The 27,893-nt window shown below is 40.4% G+C and overlaps 1 protein-coding gene across 2 annotated transcripts in view; it reads left to right on the forward strand.

Annotated features, from left to right (window-relative positions):
* Nucleotides 1-224: 224 nt before the first annotated feature.
* The window catches only part of Tmem39a (transmembrane protein 39A), a 29,112-nt gene continuing 1,443 nt past the window's right edge, over nt 225-27,893 (forward strand). The window contains exons 1-8 of one of the 2 annotated variants that reach the window (XM_034515587.2): nt 225-548; nt 1,587-1,773; nt 9,847-10,069; nt 12,936-13,019; nt 19,212-19,366; nt 23,784-24,126; nt 24,840-25,027; nt 26,854-26,974. In XM_034515587.2, coding sequence (XP_034371478.1) covers nt 1,661-1,773; nt 9,847-10,069; nt 12,936-13,019; nt 19,212-19,366; nt 23,784-24,126; nt 24,840-25,027; nt 26,854-26,974 — 1,227 coding nt within the window. In that variant the 5' untranslated portion in view covers nt 225-548; nt 1,587-1,660. The remainder of the gene's footprint in view (nt 549-1,586; nt 1,774-9,846; nt 10,070-12,935; nt 13,020-19,211; nt 19,367-23,783; nt 24,127-24,839; nt 25,028-26,853; nt 26,975-27,893) is intronic. The other variant, XM_034515588.2, reaches the window with a different exon arrangement.

Consider the following 27,893-nt stretch of genomic DNA (forward strand, 5'->3'; position numbering starts at 1 on the left):
TCCTCTGGTAAAGGAAAGCCTCTAGACACTTGCTGACTAAAGCCTAGGAAACTGGGGGGTGGGGGAATGGGAACCTCAAACAAACAAACGAACAAATAAACAAAAACCTCCGCAAGCCACGCGTGGGCCGGAAAGCCCGAGCGGGCGGGAAAGGGCGAGAGTCCCACTGCGCAGGTGCACGGTGAGGGTGGCGAGCCGGCTCTGCTGGCCGCAAGTCTGTTTCCGGGGGCCAGCTCGACGCAGAGCTGACGTCATCGCTGTGCGCTGCCACGTCTCCTCAGCTCCTGGGCGATGGAGCCTGAGGATGATGAAGCTTGGTGATGGGGTCAGGCTCTGCTTCTGACTTTAGCTCTGGCACGGACTCCCGGTCTGGGTCTGATAACCTAGAGACCCACGTTTCTTCGACTCTCCAGTGGGGTCCTGCCTGCGTCCCGGCAGCTGTTTCGGAGCGCTTCAAAGACGGGAGTGAGTTCGGGTGCTCGGGGTCGGGTCTCTGAAGCCGCCGCCTCCTCCCTGGGATCCTTCTCCGTGGCCAGCCTGTTCCATGCGTGAGTTTTACTTAACCTGCTTTGTCATCTCGCTGTCCCTGGCGTGCTTCGGTCCTTTCGGCTGCCGGGCTGGGACCACTAAGTGATTCCTTCTTGGAGGCTAGTCTAGTCGAGTTTGTGGTTTCTGGCCGTCCACCTTAAGCTATCTCTCGCTATTGAGTCCCAGCCTTTTGCCCTCACCTTACTTTCTCTTTAATTGAGCTAGGATCAGCTGTCTTCGCCTCTAACAGTTTGGATTCTTTGTCCCACCTGGCGTTTGTTAGTCTGCAGTCAAGGGATCTGGAATAGGGAACATCGGATCCCTCTGCAGTAGTAATGTTCCAAAAAAATGTTTTTTTCAACGTGTAGTCTTCAGAGCATTTTTAGTTGTATTTAGGAAATATTTGGTATATGTTGGCAGAACCATATTTGCCTAAATTGAGGAAAACAATGTCGTCATCTTCCTCTCCGCCCCCTCCCCCATGAAGATCTTTTTTCACTGTTTAATTTTGCAATTTCACTTAATTTCTTAGTGGTTTTACAGTAGCTTTTCTGAAACGGACAACCATTTGAATGAAATGAAGAAACAAACTCTGGTTAAACGACTTGGTCAAGGTCAGAAATGTGTGGCAGGTCTTATCTCAACCAGATTCCTTGATAACCATCTGTTATTTTGGGCAGTGATAAGTTTCCTTTATTTCAAGTGACTTTAATGTGAAATATCAAATTAGAATTGAGTAAGTTGTAGTGTTTCTTGTAGGCTTCCAACTTGTAGATTGTAGTCTGTTTTATTTAACAAAAAGTCAGCAACAAAAGACACAAATTGTGAGTTGCCTTAACACTGAACAAAGATTAGATCAGAATTTACGCCTCTGACCCTACCCCCAAGATCCAAGCAGTATAAAGGAATGGGAACATTTATTTGAAGATTCAATCTGGGGTTTATAAGATCTGCTCACTTAGTTTTAACATTTGCTTGTTAAACTGACTTCTATAAAATGTTATATATATATTATATAAAATGTTATATATGTATATATTTTATTTTTTATTATTCAGAATTGAAATAAGTTGACAGCCATTAGCCTGGGTTGCAACTTCAGGTGGCACTGGAAACTACCTGGTTCCTGGACATGCCCAGTAGAAGGAGGGGTCCTAGTCGGCAGCAGCTAAGCCGTTCTGCTCTACCTTCAATACAGACTTTGGTTGGTGGCGGCTGTGGCAATGGAACAGGCTTGAGGAACAGGTAAAGAAAATATAATTCTGTGCGTAATACTTTGTATAATTTGTGATATCCTATTATCAGTAAGACTAACATAAAAGTAATTCTATTCAAATATTTGCTTATCAAACTTTGTTCTTGTCATTGAAGTAGAAATTGTGCCTTTGAAGACTGAAAGCTTAGTGTTTCGTGTTTCAGAGTTCTTGGCAGGTAGAATGGTGTTACGAAAGGGCCACAAAGTAGAAGCATCCAATTCTTTTCTCCTTTCTTTCTTTGTTTCTTTTTTATTTAAAAATATTTTTTAGTTTTAGCTTTTTATGTGTATGAGTGTTTTGCCTGCATGTATGTCTCTGTACCACTTGCATGCCTAATGCCTATAGATGCCAAAAGAGGTTGTTGGCTCCCTTAGAACTGGGGCTTAGATGGTTCTGAGCCACCATATATATTTTGGGAACCAAACCTTGGTCCTCTGAGAGAGCAGATAATGCTCTCAACCATGGAACCATTTCTTTATCCTCCAGCTCCCTTAAAAAAATTACGCATCGAGTTCACTTTGTCCCGTTCATCTCCTGGCTGTGGGCCCGTCTACTGAAATGTGGGTGACCTACCAGGAGCCACACCCTTAAAGAAGACTGACTTACCTTGGACTGTTCATAGCTCCTGAGTTAGAGGTGGGGCTCAGAAGCCTTTTCCTCCTCTTTAGCCCTACACATTTTAATATTAAAAGTTATTCTGGCAAAAGATTGATGTTAATAATAATTGTAAACTGTAGCCTGAAAATGTTAAGAATTGTGCCATGTTTTATGGATCCTAGGATTTGAGTTTGTGTGTGTGTGTGTGTGTGTGTGTGTGTGTGTATATATATATATATATATATATATATATATATATATATATGAGATTATATATATATACCAGAGGACAAGCTGAGGTGTTATTCCTCAGGCACGCATCACCTTTTTGTTTGGGACATCGGCTCTCAGTGGCCAGAGTCACCCGATAGGCTAGGTTGGCTAGCTTTTGAGCTCCAGGGATCTAGCTGTGTCATCAGTGCCGGGATGACAAGGGTATGACACTCTGCCCAGTTTTCAGAGCTTTGTTTGACAACACTGTACAGGGGCACTGTGTCTAGATCACTCCCAGCCCAACTCCCGAATCCTCCCCAGCTTATGGTCTCTTTAGTTATTCTCTGTGTGTACAACCTACTGAGTATTCAGTGTTGCTCATATGTAAGTATTTAGAGCTGACCTTTTACCCTATGCAGGAGTTCGTTCCAGGAGGCAAGCATCTCCCTCTCTGCAGTCATTGATGACCTTGGCTCATCATCTGTGGTTGAGACTGTGGAACTGCTGACCATGTTGGCATGACAACTGCTCTTGACCCTATGCTGGTCATGTTCTGGCAGCCATAACCTGTGAGATTTTATAGGTGTATTTCTTCCTGTCATGCTTAGGGGACACTGTCTGGCAACAGGTATTCTATAGACTCTTTGTGCCCATCCTTCTGTTATTCTGCCCCCCCCCGCCCCCAGCCCTAGATGTAGGGGTTGTGTTGCAGATGTAGCAGTTTGAGTTGAGCACCTCCCAGTCTAACTGCGTTTGATGAATTGTGGATCTCTGTAATAGTCTCAGTCTATTGCAAAGAGAAGCTTCTTTGATGAGGGATGAGAGCTACATTTATATGTGGGTATAACGAATAAATATTTAGAATATGGTTAGAAAATACTGGGTTAGGAACATGACAGTGGTAGGTTTTCCTCTCAGGTCTGTGACTTCTCTGTCCATGGTTAGTTGGCTATGTTTACAGTGCCAGGAATGAATTCCCTCTTACTGAGTGGTTTTTAAGTTCAGTTAGACAGTTATTGGCTCCCACCAAAGTAAAAGGATCACTGTTGTACTGTTGGGGGTATCTCTTACTAGTCTAGTCACCGTTGTGGTTCATATGCTTTACAGCTGGGTGAGCTTGCTTCTCTCCGTTGGCAGCTTACGCAGCACCTCTTACTATAAGGACTAGTCAGTCCTCAGGGAGGAGGTTTCCAGGTCAATTTCAGCTCTGTTCCTCTAAGTTCTGTGTCTGATGTGTGTGGTGTCATCAACAAGAGGTTTACCTTCAAGGTTTAGAAGGCAACTGCAATATAGTCTATCATTTGGAGAGACTTGTAGTCCTCTGACCAACAACTCAGAGAGGTTTTTCACGCTTGGCACTGGGGTTTTTGTTAGTGAATGGCTCTGTGTTGAGTAACCTAATTATACACAAAACACACACACACACACACACACACACACACACAAACAGAGGCATGCCAAGCATGTGCTTTACTACTGAGCTACATGGCCAGCCCAGATGAGTTATTTTTGCTGACCTTATGCAGGGTAAGTCTCTGGAGGCTTGATCATGCAGCAGTGCGGAGAGACTTTTACCTAGTCATGCATTTGGTCAGGATCATTTTTGCCCGAATTGTCTTGTTTCCTCCCTAAAAGAGGTTTTTCATGTCTTGATTTTGGTTTCCAGAGTTACTAGTCAGTCCTACTCTTGTCTTTCAGGCTCTCTTGATATATTTGAGAGTTTGTGTGGTGGTTCTAGCAGAGGAGTACAGTTATTCATAGACACTTGACCTAACACTGGTCCTCTTCCACCTGTGCACTGGCATTTTCTTTAGCTGAGTGCTGCCCATTGAGCCACCCAGATGAGCTGAGGCAGCTCTGTTGATTTGCTTTGTGGATTCTTCTAGTTTATTGTGTTCTCAGGGCTGCCCATGGGCTTCTTCCTGATTTGCTCTAGGAAGCTTAAAAGGAAAAGTGATCAGGAAATCCTGGTTTACTGGTCCTCTCAGTTAGACTAACTTTTAATGTTTTAATCACTGGAGTGTTGAAAATACCTTTAAGGATAAGGAAAGGAAGCAGTCTGCAATTTAAAAGGAGCTAAAGCCCAGTGTTGGTGGTGCGCATTTGTGTTCCAGTACATAGCAGGCTGGAGTGCACCTCTGGCTACATGTCAGACCCTATCTCAAATCAACAAAACAACTAGGGCTGAGGTTTCATTCCTAGGTAGTTCTGCTTACTCTTGGATTCTGTAAACAGTGTAGTGGGAGGAAAGAGAAACATTTGAAAATGCTGGTATTTTTGAATAACAACAACAACAACAACAATAATGTTATTATCTGAGACAAAGTCTGGCTGGCTTGAAACAAACTGTGTAAACTACGATAGCTTCAGAGGTGGTCTGCCTGCCTCTGCCTCCTAAGGACAGGGGTTAGAGGCATGTGCCCCCAGGCCTGGCAGTGTTGCCAGTTTTAACTGACTTTAGCAATGTTCATATAGCACCTTTAAAAATTTATTTATTTGGAGGAGGGAGTTTGGATATATTTTCCTATTCTTTCTTGTGCCTTTTTTTGGCTTTTGAGGTTTGGGTCATGTTTAGTTTGATCTACCATTCTCCAGCTTTCTTCCTCTTTTAGATGAGGGGATAGAAGAATGTGTTTTTCAGTAGATTAAAAATGAAAGGTCGTTTATCTAAAATTGTTTTGACTCTGATACTTTATGGTATGTTTACTTCACGAGATTGATTTGGAAAAAGGCATTTTAAATTGAGGCATATAAGTGCACACCTGTAGTTCTAGCACTGTTGAGGCAGGGACAGGAGGAACTTAGGTTCAGAGTCACTGGGCTACATGGGAGTTCTGGGCTAGACTGGGCTACATTTATCAACACTCCTCCCCCCATAAAACAAAAGAAAGCAGTCTTGTTTCTCTTTTTAAAACAATAAGCTGAATGTGGTGGTGTGTGTGCCTTTTATCCTAGCTCTTGGGAGGCAGAGGCCGGTGAGTCTCTTGAGTTTGAAGCCAGCCTGGGCTGTCATCTAGAGAAATTTATTTACTTGGGCATGGGAATGGGTCTGTGAGTGCCATGACATATTTCTGGAAGTCTGTGGACAACTTGCTGTGTAGCTGGGGCTGGCCTTGAACTTCCAGAGAGTTCAGTTCACACGTGCCAGATTATAGGTGTGTGCCACCACACCTCCTCTCCTTTTGAGTCTTTATTGATTTATTCACTTGTTTATCTCACATGTACTTGCTGTTCCACCAAGATCTTGCCTGCTGTGTGAGTCTTTACACATAAACTGTATGCAAGCATATAGTAAGAATTCAGTGAACCATTCTTACTGTCTAGGGGAGGTTGTTTGGTTTTTAATCAGTGGAGGGAGATGTTTTCCAGTCACATACAAGATGCAGTCCTCCTGAGTAGGTCTTTGTGAAGACAGCTGTATAAATTACTTTTCTTGTTGTGGTGACAAAGCTTGACAAAAGCATCTTATGGAAGGAAGAGTTTCTTGTGGGCCCCTCAGTGTGGGGAGATGTGACAGAGGTCATGGAGGCCAGGTATGCAGTTGGGACTCCACTTCTTTGGAGACCTGGGAACTGTGCTACTATTCCCACTTCCTCTTCTCCATTTCATCTTAGGCAGTGGGTGGCAGGTCCCATTCACTGTGAGTTTTCCCTTCTAATCGAACTTTTCTGGAAAGCCCTTACATAGGCCCTCAGTGGTTGTAAATCCAGTCAAGTTAGATTGACACTAGCTTTCCCTTGGTAAGTCTGGTATTAGGTGAGGGAGTGCTCTTGTGGCTAGTCTGTAATGAAAACCATGGGTGTTACCCAGTGCAGTGGTGAATACCTGTAACTCCAGTGCTTGGAGGCAAAGGCAGGGAGGGCTCTGGGAATTCAGTGATAATCTGGCTGATGCAGGGATTTCTAGACTGTCTGGGAGACTGTTTAAGAAAAGAAGGAAGGAAGGAAAGAAAGAAAGAAAGACAGACAGACAGACCGACCGACCTAGGGCTTTTAGTTTCTAGTGAGCTTTCTTGGTAGACAGTACCTTGTTGTGTCTTAACAAATTGCTGTTGTTAGAATTAAGTGCATCCTGAGTAGAATTCATAAATCTGGCCAGGGAATATAACTCAGCAGGTAGAGTATAGGCTAGTACTAGAGGCCCTGGGTTAGATCTCAGCAAACCCTTGAACCAGGGTGGTGGCAGACAGGCCTGTAATCCCATTATACCAGAGGTAGAAGCAGGAGCATCAGACATTCAGTATAACAGCAACAAAAACAGCAGAAAAGTTGGGGCTTTCAAATCTGAATTTGTATCAGAATTAAATGGTTCTCCCTGCCTTTTGTGTACTAGGGATCCAGGGCCCTCCTACCATGTTATACAGATACTCTACCATTGAGCCATAGCCTCAGACCAGGAATAGTATTTTTATTTTTCCTAAATATTATGTAATTAGTTTTCTGATACACATTGACCCAAGTGTACGGATTCTTAAATTTCTTAGTATTTTTATTTTTGATTAGTTTATGGGAGTATAATATAGTATTGTGATATGTGTGCATTGTTCAGTTACTTAAATAATTTTGGTTTTTAAGAACTTTGATTGACATCCCTCTCAAGCTTTCAGCTCTATAGAACTTTATAGAAAATGACTTGGTCTTACAGATTCTCTTCAGAGAGGAATGTTTTCCTTTTTCCTCCCGATGCCCTTTATTGCTTTATCTGACCTTAGTCTCTTGCCTTTTGGCTTGAGGTTTAAGAAAGCTAAAGCTGCAGAGAGCATCACAAGTGGGAATCTTCTGTGTCAATACTTTGTCTGTTTTGAAACAAGCATTTCATTGGCTTGGTTAGTGGAACAAGTATCCATTCTCCTGGGAGAAGTTTTTATGTCCTTTAAACTCTTAAATAGCAAGTGAGTTGCACATATTTTCACCTTCTATTTTGACTAAAGGGGAACAAGAAGTTTTCATTGGTTTAGATTAGAGTCTCCTGGTTTTTTGACATTTTATCAGCATCTTTAACTTCCACATTTATGGCTAAGTGAAGTGGGGTAGCTGTGGTGCTAATCCTTTCCATTTAAGTCATACTGTTCTTCATTATTCAGAATGAGCCAAGTTCATGTTCCCAGGAGTCCCTTGTACTGTAAATGCCACACACCAGTTGGAATCCTATATTTGGAAATTTTAGAGTGGTAGCACTAATACTGTTTTTTCTCTGGGTATTAAAACCAAACATTCTTTTCCTTGTTGTGTAAATAAGAGTCAACTTTTAGATGCCCCAACTAGTCCCTGGAAACTTTATTTTCTATCCCTGTCTTCTCACTGTGCGTAGCTAAGCTCTTTGTGATTGTAAGCAAGCATGGACAAAAGAACAAGAAGACAGGGACTAGCAGTTCTAACTTTGTCTTTTAAAAGGTCTTTCTCTTTCATGACTGTACGGGTCTGCTGTCTTCTTAAGTGTATATATCTGCAATGAATTAAGGAAAGTATCTTCTGTCCTCAGGATTATGAACTAGTAGCTAAGACATAAATCTAGATGTAAAAATTATGTGATGGAATTTAAAAATACAATTATAAAGGCATAATTAAGTTTGATGAAGAGAGATGTATCAGTTTTGAGTTAGAATACACCCCACAAAGGATACGTTTGCAGCATCCCCCAAAGCAGCCCTCCAGCATTGTGCATGGGGAGAGCACACGCATGGGCCATGTGCCATGTATGGAGATCAAAGGACAACTTTCAGGAGTTTTGTTTTCTGTATGGTTCCAGTGTTCAAATATTGGCACTTGGCATCTTGAGCTACCCTTTCAACTAGGTAGGTTTTCTTTCTTTTTCTCCTTTTTTTGTCTGTGATTTGATAGATCTAGCCCAGGTAATTGTGCATGCCAAGTTACTACTCTGTCACTGAGGTAGGATCTCCCTCCCCCCCCCCCCCCCCCCCCCGTCCCTTAAAAGTCATGAAGAATGAAGCTGGGTAGTGGTGGGGCATGCCTTTAATCTCAGCACTGAGGAGGCAGACTTAGTGTTGAGATTAAAGGCATCTTTATCTTAGTTCTTAAAAAACAGTATTAGTGCTACCACTCTAAAATTTCCAAATATAGGATTCCAACTGGTGTGTGGCATTTACAGTACAAGGGACTCCTGGGAACATGAACTTGGCTCATTCTGAATAATGAAGAACAGTATGACTTAAATGGGTAGAGCTCTAAGTTTGAGGCCAGCCTGGTCTACAGAGTGAATTCCAGAGCATCCAGGGCTACACGGGGAAACTCTGTCTTAAAACAAGAATGAATAAGAAAATACATAAAAATTTTGTCAATAAGTATGTGTATGAGGGGCTGGAGAGATGGCTCGGTGGTTAAGAGCACTGACTGTTCTTCCAGAGGTCTTGAGTTCAATTCCCAGCAACCACGTGGTGGCTCACAACCATCTGATGCCCTCTTCTGGTGTGTCTGAAGACAGCTACAGTGTATTCATATAAATAAATAAATCTAAAAAAAAATGTGTGTGAGAAGTTAAGAAAGGTAATGGCAGTGGGTATAGTATATTTAAAGGGAATAAGTCCACAGGAAGAATAAACTTATGCATCCCAGATAGCTCATAGCATGGATAGCATATGTGGTACAGGTAGAGGAGGGACTTGTGGTAAGGCCACCTGTTAAAGACAAGGCCACCTGGCTTACTAAAAAAGTTTGGCTGTTCTATCATTGGCAGTGCAGAACTATTTTAAAGGTTTTAAGAGTAATTTCACTTAGAAAGATCCTTGAAGGCAGAGGAGAGGTAGACTTGGGGGTCATTGCAGTGATTCAGGTGAAAGTTGGTAAATGTTTGAACTGAAGATGGTGCATTGAGAGGGAAAGTAAGAATAAAGACAATTTATAAAGTGGAGTCCAGTCCTTCAGAGAGTGGTTGGATATAGAGCGACAGGTGATACATGTAGCTTGGTGTTTTTTTAATTTGGGCAACCAGCAAAATAAGCCATGGACTATTGTCAGGACTATGTATGGGGTGAGCAGCACAGATGTTCAGTATACAACTGTGCAATGAGATAAATTTAAGGAGAGCTCTGGAGAAATTTTAGTCATGCTTGCCCAGGAGACAATGGTAAGACATAGCTACATCTTAGATAACTGATATAATGTGTGGGGGAGAAAAGGAGTTGGGATAGCCAGCAGTAGAGGTAGATTGGGGGGGGGGCAAGAGGGCTTTTTATATGGTATGACCCCATATAAAGTGAAGGCTATCACTGAGTTAACTATAATTTCTTTTTCAGGAATGGTAGTGCTATTGGCCTTCCAGTCCCACCCACCACAGCCTTAATCACCCCAGGTCCTGTTCGCCATTGCCAAATCCCTGACTTACCAGTAGATGGGAGCCTGTTCTTTGAGTTTCTTTTCTTCATCTACCTGCTGATTGTTCTGTTCATTCAGTATATCAACATCTATAAGACGGTGTGGTGGTATCCATACAATCATCCTGCATCCTGTACTTCGCTGGTAAGTCTTCAGATGCTTTTAAGTTCATTGTCAGCAGGCAAGAAAGCAGCTGCAGACATAGCCCAGGCTGGTCTTGAATTCAGTATGTAGCCAGGAATGACTTTGAACTGCTAATTTTCCTACTTGTGCCTCCATAGTGCTACCACCTATCTAGAAATAAATACTCTAAAGTATCTTGTTACCAAACATCAGATTATTTTCAGAAATAAAACTTTCTAAAATTGTTTAAATATTGCCAATAATAGAAGTTAAGATGCAGGAAATGTTAAAGTAATAACATCTCATAAAGTTTGTGCTATTTGGCTTTCTCTACATCACGTTAAATTCATTGCCAGATGCCACTATGGTTGAATTCCAGCAGCCTTTTCAGTGGTAGTGGGACTCAAACTCAGGACCTTGTGCATGCTAGCTAGACACATACTTGAGCACTAAGCTATATCTCCAACATTGACTTTACCTTTTTTTTTTTTTAAATTTATTTTTTTAATATATATTTCTTTTATTTATTTACTTAATGTTTTATTTATTTTATATATGTGAGTACACCATTACTCTCTTCAGACACACCAGAAGAGGGCATCAGATCCCATTACAGATGGCTGTGAGCCACCATGTGGTTGCTGGGAATTGAACTCAGGACCTCTGTAAGAGCAGTCAGTGCTCTTAACCACCAAGCCATCTCTCCAGCCCTGACTTTACCTTTTTAAAAGCTGAATTTGGATAATAATTTTTGAAGCAACCCCCCCCCCCCCAAATTATGTAATGTTCATAACACATGACAGTCTGATGGAGTTCTTCCTTAGACTGTTAGTCAAGGAACTTACTCGGGTGGAAGCTGCCATTTCAATATGTGACCTTTAAGGTAGATGTAGATACATTTTGTGATCTAGAAATGGATAGGAAAGCATAAAAGAGTGGTTGCTTTTGAGACAGGACTTCACATTCCAGGCTGTCCTCAGACTCATTCTGTACTAAGGATGACAGTAAATTTCCAGTCCTTCTCTTCCTGTCTCCTGAGAGCAGCAAACAGTTTTATCAACTGAACTACAGTTTCAGATTTTAAAGGAGCATGTCTTACGAACCATGTGGCCATCATTTTCACATGTTCAGTCCTAACTATAAGGGAGGCTAGAATGTTCTTTAAGTACATTACATATATTGTTAATCAGAATAAAATTGAATTCTGTTACAAAATTAAGACTTTTCTGAAATTGAACTGGGCACTAGCTCTGAGTGCTGAGTAAGTATTATGGACTGCAGTGATGGCTTAGCAGTTATGAGTGCTTCCTGTTCTTGCAGAGGGTTCAAGTTCTGCTCCTTCACCTGTCATGTCTTGACTCACAACCACCTCCAGGTCCAGAGAGCACCATCTTTTGTTCTTCATGGACACTCATTGCACATACCCACATACAGACATGCATACACGTAATTAAAAATTATAAACGTAAATAATTAAAAATTATAAAAGTAAATCTTTTAAATCTTCTTTTGTTTTCTTTTCCGTTATGTAGAAAGTAGTGGTAATCATGAAGCAGAGAAAGTTTTTCATAAAGGTTGTCTATAAATGTCTATGATTCTAGTCAGAGGACTTGACATACATGTTATCTAGGCAGAAGCCACTGTTCTGTTCGTTTATATGTATTGGCTACAAAATATTTGAGAACCTTCTAGATGAGTAGATATGGGAAGGGAATAAGTTTTTAAAGTTTTAAGTATTTATGGCATTTGGTTGTTCTTGGAATTAACTGTTAAGACTTTTCTGTATTGACCATTTACACTTTATGCGATGAGACTTCTTATTTTAATATAAGAATTATAATAAGTTGGTGTAAAAATGTTTTTTAATAGTTTTTTTTTTTTTTTTTTACCTCCCTGCCTGGATTATGAGCATATTGAGTGTAGACCATATACTTCACCTATCCGTGCCCAGAATCAGTTCTTGGAAAGGAAGCTCAGAAAGGAACCATAGCTAGGAGTCAGTGTCCAGATCAAAGTTTTACCATGAAGGTGGTGCAGGATCTACTGACCTGTACCATTCTGTTTCCATCTTAAACTGCAGCAGAGAATAAGAGCCAGGAAAATAGGAGCGTCTGCTGTCTTCCTCACACCATGTCCTTGGTGTCAGGAAGGGTACCTTCCATATTTTGAACTAAATATATATTTATTGAATTAATTAATTGAGAAATTCACATTTTCCTTTTGTAAGCAAATGTAGAAACTTGCAGATATTTTGACCTTTGGAATTAAAATAATATCACATTTCAGTTCCTAGGACACTGTTCCTAAAGCTCTCAGTCTCCTTCCTGTCACGGTAACATGGACTGAATCAGTGGAAACCATAGGTAGCATCTGGGGGAGGCTCTTTTTCAGACATTTCTAAATCAAGTTAGAAAGAGTAAGTGAGCAGATGGATATTTCAAGTAGGAGAGGACTTAGCAGTAGATACTCAGACTAATGTAGTAAACAGATGAACAGTAATAACTCCTAAAAACTGTGAAATCAGATGATCTGTTTAATCGGACACATTATAAGTGTGGAATTTAGATGAATTTGTCTCATAAGTCTGTAGATTATTACTTGGTTTTGTTTTTTGTTTTTTGTTTTTTGTTTTTTTTTTTTGTTTTTTTTTTTTGGAGATATGCTTTGCTATGTAGACCAGCCCTTTTCAATAAAGCGGTTTCAAAAGTATTTTAGATAGTTTTTGAATGTTTGTCATGAAAAGAGAAGTAGTGGTCTTGAGGTTATCTGAATCCTTGTGTTCTGTAGTAGTCTCAGAAGGTCTTTAGGGGGCAGCCTCTGTTACAGCAGTGAGCTGGGTACACGTGGTGCTTCTCTCTGATGGTGCACTTGTTTGTTTCTCTTGTAGAATTTTCATCTCATTGATTATTACCTGGCAGCATTCATCACAGTGATGCTTGCGAGGAGGCTTGTATGGGCTCTCATTTCCGAGGTATACTGGCTCATTCATATCTTCTGTCACCTGTAGCTGGACATAGTCACAAGAATAGGATCAGACTCAAATGTGAAATGACCAAATATAATTGTTGTAGAGTTATAAGTTAATTGCTTCTCTGTGAGTTGTACTAGTACTTAAGTAGTACTGGTCCTTAAGTTTTCCTAACAGTGTTTAAAATCTAACTGTGAAGTATTTTAAGAGAATGATTAGAAATGTAATTTGTAGGATTGTAGGATCTGAGCTTATTTTTAGCTTATAGTTTTGTGTGTGTGTGCAATCTTTAATTTTAAAGTTCTTGTTAAAAACAGGATAGGATGTGTTTCAGTTAATGAGTTACTTGTACTTATGTAGTTGAATCTGAAATACACATTTTCAGATAGCATTCACTTGAAATGGTTTATATACTACTTGTAAAATGTCCTAACAAGAAACAATTTGAGTTTATTAGAACTTTCAGTTTTGAAAAGACAGTGTTAAATCTGAAAATTAAAACCTAAGTTTTAGTGGACAGAGGAAAGAATTGCAATATTAAATGATCTTTAAAAGATTAATGTTGTTGATAGAGGTGGTCATTGGTATCGTTTTTCATATATGTATTAACTTGGTGAGGCAAGAGGGTGTGTCTTCACAAATTCTACTATATTTAACATATGAAAACGATTGCCAAAAAAAAAAAAAAAAAAAAAAAAAAAGGTAACTTATCCAAAGTCACTGATGATTCTTAATCTTGGAAAATTATATTTCAGTATGAAATTCTAAGTGAATATTTGCTATAATCATAGATAACTAAGAGTTATCTTTCTCATGTGTTTGTTTATTTATTTTATGTGCATTGGTGTTTTGCCTGCATGTATGTGTCTGTGAGGGTGTCAGATCTTAGAATTATAGACAGTTGTAAGCTGCCATATGGGTGCTGAGCATTGAACCTGGGTCCTCAGAAGAGCAGTCAGTACTCCCATTTGCTGAGCCATATCTCCAGCCCCCAGTTTTTCCTTTTTTTAAGACTTTTTTTTTTTTTATGTGTATGTGTTTGTGTGTATATGGCACGTGTGTGCTGGTGTCCATGGAGGTGAGAAGTGGGGATAGATCTCATGGGGCTGGAGTTGTACGTGGTTGTGAGCAGCCTTATATGGGTGCTGGGGACCAGATTTGGCTCCTTTGGAACAGCTGAAAGCTCTTAATTGCCATCTCTCCAGCCCCAGAGTTTTCCTCAAGAGCAAGCATAAAAATCTGTATGTATGAGTTCTAACGGAGGAACTGGATTTTTGGGAACACAGTAGTTGAACTTAACTGCAAAGCTGTGGTAGAAAGATTACTTTTTAATAGTGGGAAACCTTTCACCCAGTTTGTTTCAGGGGATCAAAGTAGATAGATGCTGAACTGAACTTAATCTGGCCGCACAAGCCTGAAGTACCAACACTTGGGAGGTGAAGGCAGTGTGATCAGGGTTTTTAAGACTAGCCTTGTTATGTAGTGAGTTCAAGGCCAGCCTGGACTACATACTCAAAAAATAAACAACATAAAAATAAAAATAGGTACCTTTTTCTTTTTTAAAGCAGCATATGGAACCCATGGCTTCATGCATGCCAGGCAGGTGCTGTACCACCGGGATGTATTCCTAAGCCCTCATTGGCTTGTAACTAATGACCTAGACTGGCCTTGAGCCCATCCTGTGGACCAGGCAAACACTGAACTTTCTGTCCTCCTGCTTCACAGTAGCTAAGTTATAGGCCTGTCCTAGATGGCCCCCTTTATTTTTCATACTGGACGCTTAGTTTGGATATTCCCAGAAAGAACTTTATTTAGAGCAATGCAGTAGTGTTTGGTTCTTTTGTTTTGAACTAGACATTTTTGCTTGTTTGTTTAGTATGTCCTTTAGAAATGGCACTTGTTAGTTGGATGTGGTAGGAAGATCTGGAAGAAGGCTATTTTTGGGTACACAATGAGTGTGAGGTCAGCCTAGGCTACATGAGATCTTGTTTTTTAAGAAAAATACCAATACATGTCAACTGGTTTTATCCTGACTTTGTATAGATCCTTAGTGACTGGGATTTCCACCTTGTTGCAGAGAAACTTGAAGCACTTAATGCCTTTATTGATGATGTAATTAATACTAATCAAGCTGCTTTTTTACTGTGTTAGAAGAAAGCATTAACAGTTTTCAAAGCAGCCTGCAATTCTTACTGAAAAAAAGGATGCTGAGTTTAAACAGATTTTTAATCCAAGACTGAAATCTATACTGTCCAAGAAGGGAATGTAGAGTAATTACAGTATACCCACAGAATGGAAGGAACAGTGTGCAGCTGAAACAGGGTGTTTACATGTTGACCTTCAAATAAGTGCAGAAGCACAGGGTTTTTAAAAGAGTAGGTTTGTTGTTTATTTATTTGGTTTGTTTGACAAAAAGGTCTTAATTTGTAACTTTGGCTGGCCTGGTACTTAACTGTGTAACCCAGGTTTGCCTTGAACTCAGGCAGCCTGCCTGTCTCAACCTCCTGAGTCTTGAGTTTACAAGCTTGTACCATTATGTCTGGCTTTAAGACAGTGTTTTTAAAAGAAGACAAGGAGAAGGAAGAGTCTGTTTGCTAATGTGAATAACTTGTCTCTGGGAATATACACAGACTAATGCCAGGCACCTGTTGGTGGCTGGGGACAATACTGGCGCTTCACCACAAACATTCTATTTTATTTATCTTTTATATCTGAGCACTGTGGCTACTACCTATTCAGAAATTTAAAATTAGAGCTGTATCATAATTCCTAAAATATCTAAATTAGATGGATAAAGCTCATCATAAAACATCTTTTCTGTCTTCCATTAAAATATGTCTGCCTTCTTTTGTTTTCTTATGCCACAGAAAGGATCCCTACCTGAGAAAGACCAGTCATTTTTAAGGACAGGCTGGAGGTAATTAACTCAGAAAGCTCAATACTGCTCAGCGGGGACTAGTTTTCCCTAGGTAGCAGGGACTAGCTCTCCCTGGTAGACTCTGCTTGCTTCACCTCCAGGCCAGACTGCTGCTTTGTTTGCTCCACAAGACTAAACAGAAACTCAACTTTCACCAGTTGGAACCAGTTCTCTTTAAACATTGCTCTAAGCAGGAAATAGGCTATCTCATTGGAGAAAACTAAAAAAAAAAAACAAAACAAAACAAAAAAAAAACAAAGCAGAAAATTAAAAATTACAGTCCCGTTATGAAGAATCAATTTTTATACAGTTTCTCCTAATCTTTATATGCACATAGAAGTTTGGTGTGTGTGTATGTGTGTGTGTATTTTTCATGTGTTTGAGAACATCTGTCTATTTTCCACTTAACCTAGGTTATGAGTAATTTTCTAGCCTTTCCTTGGTCAGGGCTTATTTACCCTTGGATCTCAGCTTAAATATAAATACCACTTTAAAGGGTGCAGGCAGGACACTGGGGATTGAACACAGGACTTCTCCATATGCTAGGCAAGAGATCCAGAGATCGCCCACTAAACTATAGCCACAACCTAAATTTTACTTCCTATTTTGAGACGGGCTCACTGAATTGCCCAAGCTGGCCTTGAACTGTTTCTGAATCTAGGGAGACCTTGGCTTTGCAGCCAATCTATGGGATCACAGGGTCTGTTCACCAGGCCCTACGTGTGCCTGCAGGAAGCCTTCCCTTGGTTAGACTCTGTTGTTACATGTGTTCCTTCTAGTTTAGATTTTTCTTGTAGCATTTACCATATTTTAAAAATATTTGTTTTAAGTTTAATCTTTGTATTTCTTGACTGTCAGTTTTGTATTGATCATCTTGGTTCCAGACCTGGCTTAGACTCTGTCATTTATACCACAGTTGTTGAGAATTTAAGTTCTGGAGTAAGGGAATATTCACTGAGCATTACAAATTCTATTTTAGTGCCAGTGCCTAGAAGCAGTCTTTTATTTTAGTTTTGAAACAGTGTCACTTTGTAGCCCAGGCTAGCTTCAACTTATGATGGTCTTCCTTTCTCAGTTCCTCAGTGTTGGGGTATAAGTATGTGCCATGGTACCAGATTGCCTTTTGAATATCTGACTTTTAAGTTGAGAATAGAGGCAGTGGAATAGCTCCAGTGGCTTAAATAACTTCCCCAGGATTTGACACGAGGTCCGTAGGTGTGGAGTGTGTATTCAGGTGTGAAATGGAACCATTTTTCCTGCTATAGCTTAGAATATCTTGATTCTTTTACATAGTTTGAGGCTTAAGTAGAGGCATGGTATTTACTTAATGCTGCTTTTCATTTTTTATTGCATATGCTGTGTGTACCAACAGTATGTGTGTAAGCATATGTACAGATGCTATCATGTATATGATTAGCAAAGATCTGAGAAGCACTAAGAGCGTTTCTCATTGTGTGAACACTGCATAAAGTATTTACATAAGCTTGGATGCTGGCTGTCAGTCACCCCACATGGTCTCTTGATGTAGTCAAGAGTTGATACTGCCAGAATTGTACTATGTACTGTTCTACAATAATAAACTTATAAGGAGTAACATTAAGATAATGATAAAGTGTGATACATAATCTAGTTCCAATAGTCTTTAGTCAAGCACTGTTGTATGTAACTATACTGTACTTCTATATAACTGGAAGTATAGTATGTTGAAGTCAGCATCAGAAGCATGCCAGGAACTGTGACATTCTGACTGCTATGATGCCACTAGATAAGAGAAGTTTTAAAGTCCATTTAATGCTTTCTTCTTTTGAGATGAGGTCTGCTATGTTGCTCAGACTCACCTCAATCTCCAAGCCTCAAGCAATTCTGCCTCCATTATCTAAGTAGTTGGGATGAAGTCATGTGATACAGTTATCTTGTATATGCATAATCTCACATCCACCTCTCCCTTAATTTCTTCCAGCCACTCTACTGAAATGTTTTACTGAGCATTATATGCTATATAGAACTTATGTGTTACATATGCTAAGTACTATGATCTAGACTAAGGCATGGACTTAAAGGAGAGACTTGAACTGCTCTCCTCTTGTGTATTGGTGACTGCAGACCATTTTTACTCTTTTTTGGGTCCTAAGACTACTGTTTTGAGCAGAGAAGGCTAAGACACGGGAATTAGAAGTTTGAGATCAGCTTGGGCTACATAATAAGGCCCTGTCTGTAATAGAAATATGAAAATGAAAATGAAAAAAAAAAAACTAACAGAAAGACTGCTACTTAGATGTGAGTGGGGACTGCTCATTTCCCTGTACTTTATTCATGGTGTCTTTTCTCCTTCATTTTAGAAAAACAACTTTTGAACCTTCAACTTTTGCCAAAGATATTTTCTTACTATATGCAGTTAGTTTTAAGTATTTGGGATTAAAGAGACATATTTGAGCAGCTGTGATAAAAAGAATTAAATGTGATAATTCATTGTTTCCATGTGTATAGAAATTTAAAAGAAAACTTAAAGTATTCTATCAAAAATGTGATTATTTTTGCATCTTCAGTAATTTATTAAATATTAATCTAGCAAAAGGTTCAGAAGACAATTTAAAAGAGAGCTATAGAGGCCCTTGCTGTTTGATAGGAGATAAAGAGAGAATAGTCAGTGTCTCTCCATCTTCTTTTCCTTCTTTTTTATGATTCTGGGTGTGGAATACAAATCCTTATCTAAGTTGGCCAAGCTGGCTTTGAACTCGTTCTATAGCTAAGGCAGCTTTTAAAGTTGTGACCTTCCTGCCTTAGCCTCCTCTTTAGCCTCGCCACCAGGCTCGGCACCTTTCTATCTTCATGTACGTAAAAAAATCATTTGTGAGGTTGTTGAAATACAGATCCCTTGATTCAGAATCTTGTTGCCTATTTCTGGAACAGAAAGTTGTTAGATATTGATGTGTTTAGTAAGCAGCCTGGTAGCCCTTTGCTGCCTGGTTCTTGGGCTAACATTTAAGAAGCCCAGGTGTAAACAAGTGATCGTGTCCCAGCTTACAGGAGGTCTGCATGAGGATATGGAGTAAAAGAAGGAAATAATGGTTTCTAGAGAGTCTGAATTCTCAACTATTAGGTAGGTAGGTGTGGTGGATAGGGCAAAAAAAGGCAACTGTGCCTTTTTTTTTTTTTTTTTTTTTTTTTAAGGCACAGTTTAGTTTTCGCCAAATCTAAGCTCTTACTGTAAGGCACATTGCTTTTGAGTAGAAGTGTATGAGCGTATAAATTGTTTCTTTCGGTGCTTCTACACTCAGGCTACCAAAGCAGGTGCAGCATCTATGGTTCACTACACAGCTCTGATACTGGCCCGCTTGGTGCTTCTTACTCTGTGTGGATGGGTGCTTTGCTGGACCCTGGTCAATCTCTTCCGAAGCCATTCAGTCCTCAATCTTCTCTTCCTTGGCTATCCGTGAGTATTTCAGTTCTACATTGTATTAATAAGTCTTTTGAAGATGTTTGAGTTATACAAATGATATAATGGAGGAGAAATGAGATTCTTCATATATAAAGTAACAATTTGGGGGCTGGAGAGATGGCTCAGTGGTTAAGAGCACTCACTGCTCTTTCAGAGGTCCTGAGTTCAATTCCCAGCATCCACATGGTGGCTCACAACCATCTGTAATGGGATTCAGTGTCCTTTTCTGGTGTGTCTGAAGATAGCTACAGTGTGCTTATATAAATAAAAAATAAATAAATTCTATTTAAAAAAAAATAACAATTTGGAAAATTGGAAAGCCAGTAGATATGTGCACTATGTAATAATTTGTAATAATTTGTTTTCTAAAGTAAGGTAGTTGAGGAAGAAGGTATAAACCAAGAACATTCTGGGAAAACTGAGATATATGGCTACCCTCCCAGTGGAGAATATTTTATTTACTAGCTCTCTTCAGCTAGTAAAGGTCTCTAGTTTAAAAAGGAATTCAACCATCAAGATGGCTAGCAGACATTTTAATTTAAGTATATAAAGAAGCGTATTGCCAAGCATGTAGCTCATGGCTTTAATCTCAGCACTTGGAATGCGCCGGGCGGTGGTGGCACATGCCTTTAATCCCAGCACTTGGGAGGCAATGGCAGGTGGATTTCTGAGTTCAAGGCCAGCCTGGTCTACAGAGTGAGTTCCAGGACAGCCAGGGCTACACAGAGAAACCCTGTCTCAAAAAATAAAAAAAAAATAAAACAAACAAACAAAAAAAGTACTTGGAATGCAAATAAATGCTGGTGGATCTCTTGAGTTCAAGACGAGCCAGAACTATGTGATGAGACATTGCTTCACACCGTACTACCCACCAAAAAAAAATCACAAAGTAGTAATAAACATGTAATTAAACAAATCGTAGGTTTAAATATATTTGTTCTTAAGTTTTGAGATTTGTATAACCTACCTTTTATGTAAGTATCAATTAAATATTTATAAGTTTTTTTGAAACTCTTCCCCCATTTTCAGTTTTTAGTAGCTTATTGAGTTAGTCCAATTCTAACAACTGGGACTCTAACCATGTGTTTGTCTGATTTTTATATTCTTTTCTTCATTCCATTTTCATTGTACATAGCTAGAATGATTTTTTTTTTTTTTTTTCAAGACAGGGTTTCTCTGTGTAGCCCTGGCTGTCCTGGAACTCACTCTGTAGACCAGGCTGGCCTTGAACTCAGAAATCTGCCTGCCTCTGCCTCCCAAGTGCTGGGATTAAAGGCGTGTGCCACCACCGCCTGGCTTAGAATGATTTTCAAAATGGGAACTTTAGTTGGGTATGGTGGTAATGATTATAATCCCAGTATTTGAAAGGTGAGTGCAGGAGAATCAGTTAAAGGGTCATCCCGGTCTATATAGTTTGAAACCATAATTTGAAATATTTAATTGTGTTGTTGTTCCCTTTTTAAAAATCCTTCCTTGAGGACCTAGAGAGATGGCACAGTTATTAAGATGGCCCTGTGTCAGTTCCTAGAACCTACCTGGAGGTTCACAACCATCTATGATTCTAGTTTCAGGCAATCTGACCCCCTCTTCTGACCTCCATGGGCACTGTGGTGAACATATATACACACAGGCAAATTTGTATATACATGAACTACATCCTTTAAAAAGGCTTTAATGGCTGGGCGTGGTGGCACATGCATGTAATCTTGGCATTTGGGAGGGAGGCAAAGGCAGGATCTCTGAGTTTGAAGCCAGTTTGGTCTACAAAGCAAATTCTAGGACAGCCAGGGCAGTTACACAGAGAAACACTGTCTCACTCCCCCTCCCCCCCCCAAAAAAAAGTTTAATGAATCCATTCTTTTAATATGCACAGCCTTCTATGGTCTGATGTTCTCTTCTGCTTCTTCTCATCTTACCCTAAGTCAGCTCTTCACACCACGTGCTATCCTACTCAGCCTATGTTTATTGCATGTGTGTTGAGGTTACCTGGCAATCAGGAGGCTCTCCTGATTTAACTGCTTGGGTTCAGCCACAAATTTGGGATTAACTGGCTACTAGAGCATACTTGTAGCCTCTCTCCCCATGTCTCATCCTTTATCAGTCTAGCCTGGTTATAGTCACATGACTTTGACAGAGCATTACTGGAAAGGGTCTTTGTATAAGCTCATTTTAGCTGTACTGTGTTGGCTGACATCTTAATTGACCCAAACAAAAAGCCTCATTGCTGAGCTCGGCATGAGGATGGCCGTGCATCACACACCCACAGGATGAGCTATGCAGTCACATAGGAAGTGTGAGCTATAAGTGTGAGATGACAAGGCCAAGGAAGTGGGGCCCTTGTCATACTCTGCTATCAACTGAGCCTCTCACGGTCATTTCTAGATGTCAGCTTGTGTTTCAGCAGATTTGTTGTTATTTTTCTTTGTAAAAGACAGGGTTTCTCGTAGTCTTGCTGGAACTCACCCTGTAGATCAGGCTAGCCTTCACCTGACTCTGCCTCCCAAGTGCTGGGATTAAAGCCCCCAACCCCCTACGCATGTTACAGCAACATTGAACTTCATGAAACTTGTAGACAACACAGTTTTGTATAGAGAGGTTTTTACTTTGTTATTTTGTTTGTTTGTTTGATGGAGGATCTCACTGTGTAGTCTGGAATGTACCATGTAGCCAAGATTGGCCTCTGACTCTTGGCACTGTAACTGTTTGATGGTTTCAAGTACACAAGTGATCTTTCTACCTGAAGCTTGTACCTTTTTATCCCACCCAAATCCCACCTTCTCGAGGGCACACACATACATTTTTATATTCACAGTGGATCCTGAAGCTACCACAAGCCACTCTCTCAATTATTAAGTTCATTTTTTTCCCTTTATAGAAAGAACAAGTGTCATTGGTTTTGTTAGGAAAATGAAATAAATTGCTGGTGTTTTTTGTATCTGAATTGATATCCATGAAGTGACCATTCCTCATTCCCCCCACACCCCAAATCTAGTTCATGTTGTAGCAATTACCTAATGACGACTTGAGGGGAGTTAGAATGAGTATAACTTAGATAGATATGGACTTAGCATGTAAGGACTGAATTTAGCCTTAGGATCAAAAGAGAAATTGTCAAAATTCTCTAAAAATTCAATTATTTAGCCAAGTATTGTGTGTAGAAATTTACTGTACTTCTAGAACTTTTCCATTGATTTATCAAATATTTACTGAGAAACTAACTGACTTCTTTGTTTCATCTACTGTCTCAGGCACAAAGGACACATCAGTGAATTAAACAGATTTAAATTGCTTTATAGAGTTTAAATTGGTAATGAAGGAAGGTAATCCAGGAAACAGACACATCCTTAAACAACAAATCCATCAAACACGCAAGCAAAATTTATGGAGAACATAACAAGGAAATGAGGCATGCAATTAAGTGGACTAATTTAGTATCCTGGGACTCTACTGGTTTTGTTATGATCTACCTCCACCCAGTAAAGTTCTTGACAGTCCAGCTGCTTCACCTCCATGTACTATGTACACAGCCCTCTCTGAACCATGCACCTAGCAACCCGAGCTTGCACTTGCAAGCAGCTAGCTACGTAGACATCCCTCTCTGAAGAGTGAATGGAATGGGTTTCTTCTCCCTCAGCAGCAGTCAGATTTAGACAGTTTATTTTCAGATATACTCCTAACAAAGAATGGAAAGACTGGTTTGTCCTGAATTGGTGTGGGGTGAATGAGCAGTAAGTCAAACTGTCTTGAAATGAATTTTGGGGGGAAAATTACTGTTTATCTTCTTATGCATAAGTTAGATAATGTAATTCAGGTCATGTGCATTACAAGAAGCGACATGCCCAGCAGAAATATTATATAACCTAATCTCAACCAAAAGAGAGAACCATGCTCTCATTGCATTTCTTAAGAACTAAAGATATCACCAGGCAGTGGTGGCGCACACCTTTAATCCCAGCACTTGGGAGGCAGAGGCAGGCAGATTTCTGAGTTCAAGGCCAGCCTGGTCTACAGAGTGAGTTCCAGGACAGCCAGGGCTACACAGAGAAACCCTGTCTCGAAAAACCAAAAAAAAAAAAAACAAAAAAAAAAAACCCAAAGAACTAAAGACATCTTTCTGAACCTCAGAAGCCTGAACAATAATTGGGGCCCTTGGATATCTGTGAGCCTTTATTTCAGTTCTTTGAATAAGAGTCTGAGTACCTGGCAATTCTCTGACTACTGGTAATGACCATGTATAAAATTTGCATTCTGAAAACTGTACTTGATAAAAATGATTGTTTCTACATGTTTGTATGTTGTCATTGAAAACAAAGCCCCTAGGGGTTACATTGTCTTGGGTAGAGCATGCTGTAGTCACATGCTGTGCTGAGGTGGAGATTGGTCTCATTTTCATATTCACTGTGTGTTACAGGTTTGGTGTTTATGTTCCTCTCTACTGTTTCCACCAAGATAGCAGAGCCCATCTTCTTCTCACAGACTATGTGGTTCAGCATCAGGCAGTGGAGGAAGCGGCTTCAAATGTGGGCAGTTTGGCCAGATCCAAAGATTTCCTCTCCTTACTGCTGGAGTCTCTAAAAGAACAGTTTCATAACGCCACACCCATCCCCACCCACAGCTGCCCCCTGTCTCCCGATCTCATTCGCAGTGAAGTGGAGTGTCTGAAAGCAGATTTCAACCACAGAATCAAGGAAGTTCTCTTCAACTCCCTCTTCAGTGCCTACTATGTTGCATTTCTCCCACTGTGTTTTGTGAAGGTAAGCAGGTATCCTGCTCCGGGCTCCCTGGATTTGTGTCAATTACATAAACTGGGCATTTCTTGTTTAATTCCCCTTTTCTCTGTCTCCCCTTTGGCAGCCTGGATGGTGGATTTCGGCTGCATCTGGAGTGCACTAATACCGCTCCTGGTTGGCGGAGAGGTATTTCCATATATGTGATGCACCCCATGGTAGCCCTTCCTTTCTTTCTTCCTCCCCCACTCCCCCAATATGTTTTTTTAAGTTTCTGGGACGAGTTAAAGATTGAACTTAACATAGAATGATTACGTAGCAGCCTAAGAGAGCCAAAATTTCAATTAAATTTAGACTGCTGTGGTTATTAACAGGTTTTCAAAAGTTTCCTTGAATTTAACCTAACCATCCAACTAAACTTAATTTATTTCAATAGAAGAGATGAGTGGTCTGGATACCACATGGGGCCATTTTAGTGTCCCCCTTTCACCCATTCAGAAGCACTTCTGCAGCTGGACTTCAGAAGCACTCAGGTCTTCCAGAAAGGAAGCACTTAAACATGGTTGCTCTCCCTCCCAGCCCTAACTCGTACAGCCAGAAAGTCAGGTTGATTTTGGAAGACTCTGCACGGACAGCAGGACAACAGTGCATGTTGACTCAGTGTGGCATTTGTCCACACACCCTTCCCTGCCTCTGTTCACCGCCAGCGCATGGATCGTTTCTCTCATGATCTCTTCCAGAGTACCCAGTATTACGACATGCGCTGGTCATGCGAGCACCTCATTATGGTGTGGATCAATGCTTTTGTCATGCTCACTACGCAACTGCTACCATCCAAATACTGTGACTTGCTACACAAATCAGCTGCTCACCTGGGCAAGTGGCAGAAGTTGGAACATGGCTTCTACAGCAATGCTCCACAGCACATGTGAGTAGGGCAGAGGACAAACCAAGTAACACTTCTCTTCATGATGCTGCTCACGTCTCCATGCTTTGTGTGCCATTCTCTTTCTTGGTCCTTGTTTGCGTGGTTGCTTGTCACAGTACTAAAAAGAATGCAGGGCATTAACTCATCTCCATCACCATCACCAGCTCTCCTCCAGTGGTCCACATTTCAGCTGCCCAGCACGCTAGCGGGCATTCTGCTCTAAACTGAGTCTCCTTCAGGTTTTACTATATATGTGTGTGTAGGGGTGTGTGTGTGTGTGTCTGTGTCTGTCTGTCTGTGTGTCTGTGTGTATACATATATGTACATGTAATATAGTTTAAACTATTTTGTAAGACTTAAGGTTTGTCTCCGCATCTTCATTGCCGCAGCTGAGTAGTTGCTGCCTCATCATCCCACACTTAAACAGCTGGAATTTGCTTAATCTTTATTAATTAATCAGATCTGGTGTAGTCAGTCTTCTTGCCTATAGTTCTTTCCTTTTCTTCCTAATCTCTGTACTGTTTCCTTGTTTTCCTATTAAATGAAAACTTTTATTGTGTACCCATATTAATCATTTCTTTGTATGACCTCTAGGATTCAAAATGCCTAGCTTCCAGATGATTTCATTCTGTTACTCTGAGCCTCCTGTCAGAACTGTCCCTCAGTTTTGGAGCATCTTCTTCAAATATGGGCCCTCTTCACCTTCTTCTCTTTTATAATTAAATATTTCACAACTTCATCCACCAGTTTTCCCCTCATTAGAGGGACAGATTGAGGTGACCGTCCCTTCCCCTCTCCCCCTCAAGAGTTCTCCCTTCAATTATCTGCCTTGATGTCTGATACAGATTAGCACAGGCCTTCAAGCCCAGGAACTGAAAGAGATTGGGCCAGGCTGAAAAGAAACCTGAATGTGGGCAAAGGACAGATTTCAATAACAGTTGAAAGTACAACCCACAGTCCTAGTACTGTACATCTTCAGGCTACTGGTGGCACGTGGCCATGAGGTGTACCATCACCTTAATGCTGGTAAGTGTGAGCAAGGCCGGTGGAGCGTGTTCTAAACTGGGAGAGCTTCAGGGGACTAGAATAATTTATTTTTAACATATCTAAACTGCTGTCCCAGTTCTTATCGTAGGAAACTAACCTTTCCAAAATCAGGAAATGATTAACTTAGATTTAAGTGGGGAAAACAAAGGTTTAATTTGAAGCTTTCCATCCTTCTGCAATTCCATTACATTGATGCCGGAAAGGACCCTTTTCTTCCCTAACTTCTTTTCCTTAGAGAAACCTCTAGAAGTAAACCAAGAAAGTGATAAAGATGAAAGTCTGTTAGTACTTGTGTTTGTCTGTGTTCTCCTATGTAGTTTCTCACATCTGTGAGACACCAGCAGAGTGGTCCTCTCTCGGGTGTGATTACACAGCAGACGTCTCCTAGTTAGCAGTGCTCTTCATTTCTCTTCTGCTTTCGCTGTCATTGGCTTTCACTTCCTGTTTGAATCCTCGTACTGCTTGCTCACTTAGGATCCAGATGACAAGTCACCCTCTTAATACTTTGTTTTCTGGCCTGCTCATTCTTCCAAGCCTGTAAATCCTTCAACACTGAGTTAACCGTGCCACTCAGTACTTGCTGTATGCTGTATAGCAGTGAAGTTATCTTAATAAATTCTTTCTAACTTCTAAGGCTTTGCCTATGGAATGTATGTCTAGAGTTCAGGGAGATGAAGCCTTGAATCCTTAATCTGATCATCATAGAAATGCAGCTGGCCTTTCAAACACTGTCTTCCCTAATTCTCAGTATTCTAACAGTGTGTTTCTTTTCCCCATAGTTGGTCAGAAAACACAATATGGCCTCAAGGGGTGTTGGTGCGGCACAGCAGATGTTTATATAGAGCCATGGGACCTTACAACGTGGCAGTGCCTTCAGATGTATCCCATGCCCGCTTTTATGCAAGTACCATTTACTTACTCTTAAGCATAATCTTAGAAGTGTTAGGAGGCCATTCTGTATGTGATTCACAATAGGGGGTTAAGAATAATAGGTAATTACTACTATTACTGTGACAGTGGCCTTTGATCTTGAGAAATGTCTTTGGAAAAGGCAGCTTGAAGTTCATATACTGTTGCTTAAAACAAGTAGACAATTATATGACTTCCTTTTACACCTGACAGCTTAATTTGTTAATAGTTTGGTTTAGAAGTGACCTTCACATATGTTGTATCTGGGCCTGGCATGGTGGCATGTGACTGTCATCCTAATACTTGGGAGGTGAAGGCAGGAGGATCAAGAGCTCAGGGAGGTCTCAGCTATATCAACCTTGTTCAAAACAAGCCAACGAGATCTGTGCATTAAAGTACTATTTAATGTAGTAATGATGGGTCTTCTCAGTGTTTACCTGAGTTTGAAAGAAATAAAGTTAAAATTTAAAAGAGGAAAAAGCAGTAGGCATTAAGCCCAGCTTCTGTTCCATTTGACCTTATACCTTGAGTTGTGTTCTGATTAAACCGTTTTCTAGATATTTCGTCAGTGAATGGGTCCCTTTTCTGAGTCAGAATCCCTGGAGGAGCCCATGAATTTAGAACATTTTTGTGAAATGAGAGCATTCAAATTCATTTAAAACCTGACTATTTGCCTAGGAAGGCAGCTCACATCAGTAATCCTAGCACTTGGGAAAGGTAGAGGCAGGAGGAGCAAGAGTTTCTGGGCCAGCCTTTAGCTACATGAGTGAGATTCTGTAGGTTTTTAAAAACCCTGATAAATTTGACTTAATAAATAAAGCTTGCCTATTAGCAGGAGCTGTTATGCTTTAAAACCTTTATGACTTGTTCAGTTTCTGGGTTGCTGCACTTTGCTATAATCTTTGTAGAA

This window comes from Arvicanthis niloticus, chromosome 12 (genome assembly GCF_011762505.2).
Source record: "Arvicanthis niloticus isolate mArvNil1 chromosome 12, mArvNil1.pat.X, whole genome shotgun sequence".
NCBI lineage: Eukaryota > Metazoa > Chordata > Mammalia > Rodentia > Muridae > Arvicanthis > Arvicanthis niloticus.